The sequence below is a fragment of the Procambarus clarkii genome, chromosome 33, assembly GCF_040958095.1.
Source record: "Procambarus clarkii isolate CNS0578487 chromosome 33, FALCON_Pclarkii_2.0, whole genome shotgun sequence".
Lineage (NCBI taxonomy): Eukaryota > Metazoa > Arthropoda > Malacostraca > Decapoda > Cambaridae > Procambarus > Procambarus clarkii.
Window position 1 is genome coordinate 39,017,383 of NC_091182.1, and position 9,750 is coordinate 39,027,132.

The 9,750-nt window shown below is 38.0% G+C and overlaps 1 protein-coding gene across 1 annotated transcript in view; it reads left to right on the forward strand.

The window, feature by feature from the left end:
* The first annotated feature begins 218 nt into the window (after positions 1-218).
* Positions 219-9,750, forward strand: part of LOC123765337 (dentin sialophosphoprotein-like) — a 26,672-nt gene continuing 17,140 nt past the window's right edge. Inside the window, exon 1 of the mRNA XM_045753886.2 lies at positions 219-263. Coding sequence (XP_045609842.2) covers positions 219-263 — 45 coding nt within the window. The remainder of the gene's footprint in view (positions 264-9,750) is intronic.

Sequence of the window (9,750 nt, forward strand, 5' to 3'; positions counted from 1 at the left end):
CTGACCTTAGCTCGGCTCTGATTTAATCTTCTCTACGTTTCAGTAAGCACGTACGATCTGTCCACCGCTTCGCTTATATCCTTGATGCTGCTTTTCTGAATTATTAGTGAAGTATCAGGATGAAGCATTCCCAGAAACTCTTCCATTGCCATCATGTATCAAATTTTTATTTCTCCTTCAGCTCCTGCAAACGTCTGACATCAGGTACCTGCATAAAAATGTCGTTAACGTCACCGGACTTGAAACCCCTCCATATGCTGCAGGTATGTTGACGACATTTGTATGCAGGTACCTGACGCTTGCAGCAGCTGAAGGAGGCATTCGAGCAAAATTCGGTGTTAAGTTTCACCTACCAGATGGAGAGTGATTGGGAAAGGCTGCCCTTTCTAGTCACGGAATGGAATGGAGGCTTCCACACTGCAGTCTACACTAAGGAAACAAACATAGGAATGTGCCTTAATGCCAATAGTGACTGCCCAGACAGGTACAAGAGGAGTGTTGTCAACGCTTATGTCGACTGGGCTCTCACTCACAGCTCTTATTGAAAGCAGGTCAACGAAGAGCTCTGTAGGGTAAGGCAGGTTCTAGTCAAGAATGGCTTCTCTAACGGTTATGTTGAAGGCGTCATTAAAAGAAAGGTGAAATGCCATGCAACCACTGAAGAGTCAACATAACACTTGTACCCCCTATTAGACTGTTTTCGACGGCTCATAAAACGGAGGAAAGTGTCCTGAAAGATATTTTTAATAAGAACCTTATCCCCACAGATAAAAATCAGAAAATACAATTGACCGTTTACTATAAAAACAAGAAAACGGCTAATCTACTCATGAAGAACTCCCCAGACACAAAACAGAACGCCTTGAAAGAAACCAACGTCGTCTATGCCTTCACATGCCCATTTGGGGACTGTCAGCCCCATAGATCTCAGAATATAGGCAAGAAAACAACGTCTCTTTCTAGGCGATTAAGAATGCACAAACAACAGGGCTGCATCAAGGAACATATAATCCGTTCACACAACCAGACCATCTGCAGAGAAATCTTAACAGGCCACACAGAAATTATCGACAGATACAACGACAACAGGAGACTCGACATCAGCGAGGCCCTATACATAAAAAAGTCATCACCAGCAATCAACAGCCAATTAACACATAATTACATTCTATCCACTTAAAGACCCCGAACTAGCACAGAAGCCAGAAGAGAAAATGCACAATGTACCCATTGATTTGTGTTTTATCACCTCACCCCAAAAAATTAACAGTCTGTAAAATTGTCTTTATCCATTGATTTGTGTCCTGTTTCCTCACCCAAAAACATTTGCGTCTAATCACCTCACCCAAAAACGAGCATAAGCATGAAACAGTAAGTACAATTGTCTTTGAAAATGCAAGAAGTGTCTTGCGAAACGCTTCTAGGCGTCAGACCATAAATAAAGTGTGAAAATGAACCTTGTAGATCTAATTTTTCAACTACCCTCGAGGGTGAAGAAAAACATAAGACACATTGAGAAGATTTGTGTTAGACTTATTAATCTTACCCTTTCGGTCACATTGTCTATGCTTTATGCACTAACTTGAAAAAACTGAGAGCCTGTTTAAGTCTCTGAGTTTGGTGCAGTGGGTTTAGTGCGTACCAGCTATGCCAGGTGTAGTGAAGCATCTGTGCTGGCGAGGGTTCAAGTCCCCTGGTGGGTGTGTGTGTAAAGTTGTTTAACTTCAAACTTGCGAGTTTAGGCAAATTAGTGCATAAAGCATATATACCGTGTTCTCCCATATTAACAGGTGCTTGATGAAAAAACGTGAGTGACCTCTCACCTGCTCTGGTGGTCTTGTGGGGGTGGAGATGTCTGGGGCTTAAATACCGCGAAATTTCCATCGTTTTTTAAGGCTCTGAGTTTAGTGCAGTGGGTTTAGTGCGTACCAGCTATGCCAGATATTGTGAAGCATCTATACTGGTGAGGATTCGAGTCCCCTGGTGGGAGTAATTACCTAAGTGTAGTTACAGGATGAGAGCTACGCTCGTGGTGTCCCGTCTTCCCAGCACTCTTTGTCATATAACGCTTTGAAACTACTGATGGTCTTGGCCTCCACCACCTTCTCACCTAACTTGTTCCAACAGTCTACCACTCTGTTTGCGAAAGTGAATTTTCTTATATTTCTTCGGCATCTGTGTTTAGCTAGTTTAAATCTATGACCTCTTGATCTTAAAGTTCCAGGTCTCAGGAAATCTTCCCTATCGATTTTATCAATTCCTGTTACTATTTTGTATGTAGTGATCATATCACCTCTTTTTCTTCTGTCTTCTAGTTTTGGCATATTTAATGCCTCTAACCTCTCCTCGTAGCTCTTGCCCTTCAGTTCTGGGAGCCATTTAGTAGCATGTCTTTGCACCTTTTCCAGTTTGTTGATGTGCTTCTTAAGATATGGGCACCACACAACCGCTGCATATTCTAGCTTTGGCCTAACAAAAGTCGTGAACAATTTATTTAGTATATCGCCATCCATGTATTTAAAAGCAATTCTGAAGTTAGAAAGCGTGGCATAGGCTCCTTGCACAACGTTCTTTATGTGGTCCTCAGGTGATAGTTTTCTATCTAGAACCACCCCTAGATCTCTTTCTTTATCAGAATTTTTTAAAGATTTCTCACATAATATATAGGTTGTGTGGGGTCTATGTTCTCCTATGCCACATTCCATAACATGGCATTTATTAACATTAAATTCCATTTGCCAAGTGGTGCTCCATATACTTATTTTGTCCAGGTCATCTTGAAGGGCATGACAATATCTAAGTTTCTTATCCTTCCTATTATCTTAGCATCATCAGCAAACATGTTCATATAATTTTGTATACCAACTGGTAGATCATTTATGTAGACAATGAACATCACTGGTGCAAGAACTGAACCCTGTGGTACTCTACTTGTGACATTTCTCCAATCCGATACATTGCCTCTGATCACTGCCCTCATTTTTCTATCAGTCAGAAAATTTTTCATCCATGTTAGAAGCTTACCTGTCACCCATCCAATATTTTCCAGTTTCCAGAACAACCTCTTATGTGGAACTCTGTCGAAAGTCTTTTTTAGGTCCAGATAGATGCAGTCAACCCAACCATCTCTTTCCTGTAATATCTCTGTTGCTCGATCATAGAAACTGAGTAAATTCGATACACAGGATCTTCCAGATCGAAAACCATACTGTCTGTCTGTTATTATATCATTTCTCTCCAGGTGTTCTACCCATTGAGTTTTAATTATTTTTTCCAATATTTTGACTATTACACTTGTCAATGATACCGGTCTATAATTAAGGGGGTCTTCCCTGCTTCCACTTTTGTAGATTGGAACTATGTTAGCATTTTTCCACAAATCAGCTACAACTCCTGTACACAGGGATGCCTGAAAAATCAGTTGAAGTGGAATGCTGAGCTCAGGTGCACATTCTCTCAGAACCCATGGTGAAACTCCATCTGGACCAACTGCCTTGTTCTTATTTAACTCCTTAAGCATTTATTCCACTTCGTCTCTAGACACCTCTATGTGCTCTATGTTGTTCTCTGGAGTTCTTATTGTGTCTGGTTCCCTGAAGATTTCATCTTTCACAAACACACTTTGGAACTTTTCGTTTAATGTTTCACACATTTCCTTTTCATTTTCCGTGAATCTATTTCCCATTTTCAACCTCTGAATATTATCCTTAATGATAGACAATGTGTGTGTCTAAAGTTGTTTAACCTCAAACTTGCGAGTTTAGGCAGGTTAGTGTATATATATATATATATATATATATATATATATATATATATATAAATATATATATATATATATATATATATTTATATATATATATATATATATATATATGTCGTACCTAGTAGCCAGAACTCACTTCTCAGCCTATTATTCAAGGCCCGATTTGCCTAATAAGCCAAGTTTTCCTGAATTAATATATTTACTATAATTTTTTTCTTATGAAGTGATAAAGCAACCCTTTTCTCTATGTATGAGGTCAATTTTTTTTTATTCGAGTTAAAATTAACGTAGATATATGACCGAACCTAACCAACCCTACCTAACCTAACCTAACCTATATTTATAGGTAAGGTTAGGTTAGGTAGCCAAAAAAAGCTAGGTTAGGTTAGGTTAGGTAGGTTAGGTAGACGAAAAAACATTAATTCATGAAAACTTGGCTTATTAGGCAAATCGGGCCTTGAATAGTAGGCTGAGAAGTGCGTTCTGGCTATTAGGTACGACATATATATATATATATATATATATATATATATATATATATATATATATATATATATATATATATATATATATGCACTAACCATATTTATATATATATATATATTTATGCACTGCACTATATATATATATATATATATATATATATATATATATATATATATATATATATATATATATATATGCACTAACTATATTTATATATATATATTTATGCACTGCACTATATATATATATATATATATATATATATATATATATATATATATATATATATATATATATATATATATATATATATATATATATATATATATATATATATATATATATGCACTAACTGTATTTATATATATATATTTATGCACTGCACTATATATATATATATATATATATATATATATATATATATATATATATATATATATATATATATATATATATCACAGAACAGAAGGAGCTTGACTATGAAGCTACTTGTGACAAGAATTGAAAAAAAGGATAAATGATATTTCGATGATTAAAAGACAGTAAACGACGAGGTGGTACTGGCAGTCTGTTTAACACAGGAGTAAATAGAAATATTTTAAACATATTAGAACTTTAGAACACATTAGAACTCCGAGTCACTGATTTGATTGTTGTAGCATAGATTACGGTGAGGATGCCAGATTAGAACCATGATATATGAATTAGAACGTGGAAGATCATATATGAACATAGCGGCACATTAAAACTTTCGGACATAACTTTGAACTTTGCGGCATAGATTTGAACGCGAAGCTCAGGTGGGAAACGGAAACACAGATGACTTGTAGAGACGCTGGAAATTTTTATATATATGAAGTGAATGTGGTATACCAATAGACTGAGCTTAAAATGCAGGTGGTGGACGCTACCTCCATTTTAAGTTGATTGTCAGATGAGAGGCAGGACCAAAGAGTCGAAGCTCAGCCTCCGCATGCACAACTAGGTGAGTACACGCACGCACACACACACACACACATTCACCCATACTCGCACGCGCTCTCACACACACACACACACACACAAACACACACACACACACATTCACCCATACTCGCACGCGCTCTCACACACACACACACAAACACACACCACACACACATTTCTCAAGCGTAAAAGGAAGATTTACCCGTGCTGTCAAATGTCAATAGAGAAGGTATAATTGAGAAGAATTGGGAGTGATGTAGTGGTGGTGGTAGCGGTTGTGCTGGTGGTAATGGGGGTGGTGTTAGTGGTTGTGGTGGTGTTGGTGGTAATGGTGGTTTTAGTGGTGGTGGTAGCGGTGGTGCTGGTGGTGGTGTTAGTGATGGTGGTAGCGGTGGTGATGGTGGTAGTGTTAGTACCTACCTATCAGTGTCTACGAGGTCGTGAGGTCAAGCTCTTTTTGCCCTGCCCACGAACCTTGTGCCTGATGCATTTCAGCTTAACTACTATGACGTTCAAATTCTTTGTCGAATATGAGGTGGCTTCTACAACCTCTTTTAGCTCGTTTTTGACTTCCCTTACACTGTATAATTATTTCCTTGTATTCGTTAGGATCATTGGCGATTGCAGCTTCCAGCTGTTTTCTCTTGTCTTTCTATCTCTCAATTGCAAAAAGTTATCGTAACCATTGTTGTCATTTCCTCTCTGTATCTTGTGCGTTGTGATAATTGCCCCTCTCTTTCTTATACTTTCTTGGATTGTGAGATTTAATTCCATTAGCCTATCCTCATAGCTTAACTCTCTTAGATCTGGTACCAATCTTTTTATGTTAATCTGTGATTTATTTTTATTATTATGCTATTGTGTTTCATAAGGCTTCCATGCCGGGGTTGTATACTCCAGTATTGGGTTAACAAATGTTGTGTAGATTGCTTTGAAGGAGTCCGTATGTAGGTTTCTAAATGATATTCTTATATTTGCCAGCATCTCATATGCTGCTAATGTTACTCTGTTTATGTGTGCCTCTGGTGTTGGTGTTGGAATTATATCCACTCCCAAGTCTTTCTCTCACTTTCCGATTCCTGTAGCTGCCTTGCCTTCATGGTGTAGATGACTCCTGATCTCATTTCACCCTTTCCCATCTTCATTACCTTACACTTGTTGGGATTTTATTCCTGAAACCATTTGTTTCTCCACATTTGGAGTTGGTCAAGTTCCTACTTTAACGACCTTCAATCTTCCTCTGTTATTACATTCTTGTGGGAAATTTCCACATCAAATATACAAATTCTAACGAAACAGCCATCAAATGTCGTTAATTTACATTAGTTAGTCATAGAAAAGTTACAGAAAACGGGGTTAGGAACCCGAGGTCGACTACACCATCTTTCAGCCAATGTTTTGGCTAATTTAATATAAGATTCACTGGTCTTAGGGCTGGCTTCATCATAAAATGAAGCTACTAAATTAATTTTATAGTAAATAGTTAGATTTGACCTTAAACCCATTCTTCCTCCCAAGTCTCATATATAAACAAATAGTTATGGAGAGAGGAGGCAGCCATCAACCCGTTCTCGCAAATTTAATAAGTCAATATTGACTTATTAAATATGTGCATAGGTGACATACTTAACATAATAGTTTCCCTTGAAAAGCTTCATAGAAAACACCGACCTTACCTAACCTACTTAGTACGTTAAGATAAGCATCTTATTGCTTCGTAATTACAATTATTACCTAACCTATACCTATAATAGGTTAAGTAACAATTGTAATTACGAAGCTATAAGATGCTTATTTTAACATACTACGTAGGTTAGGTAAGGTCGGTGTTTTCTATGAAGCTTTTCAAGGGAAACTATTATGTTTAGTATGTCACCTATGCACGCAACTAATAAGTCAATATTGACTTATTAAATTTGCGAGAACGGGTTGTGTATAGAGAGGCCAAACACTGCGAGTGTCGTTGTTGTGAAACTTGGAGCCAACAAGCGGGCCTCCCACAACGTACATTTCCTCCAGCAAGTACTAGAAAGCAGCGGGACTTACAACAAAGGAATATAGTCACTATTTGTTGCCGCAACTTGTAAGAAAGGACGAAAGTACCACAGTTCAGTTAGTTTATTAACTCAGATTATATTGACTAATTGTTTCTGTGTCTAGAATTAATCGTTAGGGCATAAGACAACACCACTCACTAGGGTACGTGTCTCTAACCACATTTAAGTGCCACATTGGTAATAAATCTGCTCTTGGTAGATGTTACTGTGTATCATTTCCCCAGGTATACTGTGAGCACAGTAGACGTCAGTAGAGCAGTACCGTCCTACGACTCACGGTCGCCATTAATATACGTCCAGGACGGACCACATGTGGCAGATCAAGTCCGATGCTGGATGACCAGCTCTCACACTACAAACAGCTGAGGATATATAAATTCTTAACTAAAATAGTAGTAGTGTAGTTTAACATAGTTAAAATCTACCGTTTAATTACAATAAGGAGGGATGATTACTTGTGACAATAAATTATAAAATACAGTCCGCTTAGAAGTAATTAATAAAATTAAATACAGTTTCTTAAATTAATAATCAAATCAATCACCGGTAAATTTCCCCACAATTTCTCACCAGCTTTGCATCATCTGCAAACATTAAATGCGCGAGTTCACTCGCTTGGGAAGATCATTTACATACGTTTGGAATACCAACAGGTCTTGGACTGAGCCTTATGTTACATTCCTCCAGCATGAAGTCTCGTCTCAGAAAGTGACTCTTTGCTTTCTGTCATTCAGGTCTTCCGTTACCCAGTCCAGTGTTTTCCCCCATTGCCCCAGTCTGCTTCCCCGCTAGGTACACCAGCCATTCCTGAGGATCTGTGTTAAATGCTTTTTGACAATCTTGGGAAATACAGTCTACCAGGGCCCCCCTTTCCCCCTGTCTTACCATAAACCTGATACATAGGTTTAACTATAACTCAAGGATGTTTTGTCAGACAATATTCTACCTTTCTAATCCATGGTGGTCTTTTGTCATACAATTAGTCCTGTCCAGAAGCTACATCATTCTCAGCCTGATTACTTTCTCCAACAAATTCAAAACGCATGTCAATGATACTGGTCTGTAATTTATTGCTTTCTGCCAATCAGTCTTTTTTGGAATATTGACAATACATTTGCTTTTTTTCGGAATTTCTGTGAGAATTCCCGTCTCAAGTTCTTTTATTAAAAATTTTAGATAATTGGTGAGAGCCTTCTGCAGCCTCCTTCAGCAGCTGTGATGAAATTAAGTGTGAGCCCAATGATTTTGTCTCATCTAACTCCTCCAAGTGTTTTTTTTTTTATTGCCGATGCTGGAGTGATTACAATGTTATCCATTGTTTTTTCCGGCCTTTCATCCTGCAGCCTTGGTCGCCACGCTGGTTTTATTTTAAAGACCTTCTTAAATCTTACTGAGCAAGTGATCATTTGCTGTGTTCTCAATCTGAGCCTATGATCTCAATTATTTTCCTCCTCTTATGGATAAAGATTTATGGATTCCTGCTGCTTAGGTGGTTTCTTAGATTTTTCAAGCAATATAATTTTCATACTGTTTCTCTGCTTCTCTCCAAATTTGGGTGTATTTATTTCTGGTTCTCTTTATTTTTTTTACTTCTCTCTTTCTGTAACTAATTTACTTTACGCTCTTTACCTTTTCTAAGTTGTTTTGTCTTTTCCTTTCCTTCCCTTCAGTGCCAGTTGAAACAAGCATTTGTTTTCCTTTTTTTGGTCCTCTTTCTTGAGTGATATGAACTGCTCTATTGCACGGGCAAATTCCAAACAATGAATTCCACCATCTCATTTGCTATCTTTCCTTCAATCTTTCCTTCCCATTAAATTTATCGTAGAAGGTTCCTCATCTTACTGTACTCCACATGTCTGTAATCTCTCATCTTCCTCAACAGGCTTGTCTGAGTAGCCAACTCTCCGTGGTGTAGTGGTAAGACACTCGCCTGGCGTTCCGCGAGCGCTATGTCATGGGTTCGTATCCTGGCCGGGGAGGATTTACTGGGCGCAATTCCTTAACTGTAGCCTCTGTTTAATGCAACAGTAAAATGTGTACTTGGATGAAAAAACGATTCTTCGCGGCAGGGGATCGTATTCCAGGGACCATAGGATTAAGGACTTGCCCGAAACGCTACGCGTACTAGTGGCTGTACAAGAATGTAACAACTCTTGTATATATCTCAAAAAAAAAAAAAAAAAAAAATCCTGCAGCTCAACTCTGAAATCTAGCTGGATCACGTAGTAGTTGCAGGCTCCTTGAAGCTTCTCATACTCTGTATTTTAAAAATCTGCCTAATTTTGGGAAACACCAGGTCTAGTTTTGTTGGTAATTCCTGTCCTCTTCCTCTCTCATTGATTCTGTAAATGCTTCTTTAAGAAGCATTTGTCTGTCATGTCTACCAGTTTTGCTCAACATGTCTCGCCACCCAATTATGGGTACCTGTTTATCCAGTCTGTTTCCCTATTGTTAAAATCCTTCTAGTATTGGAGTTAA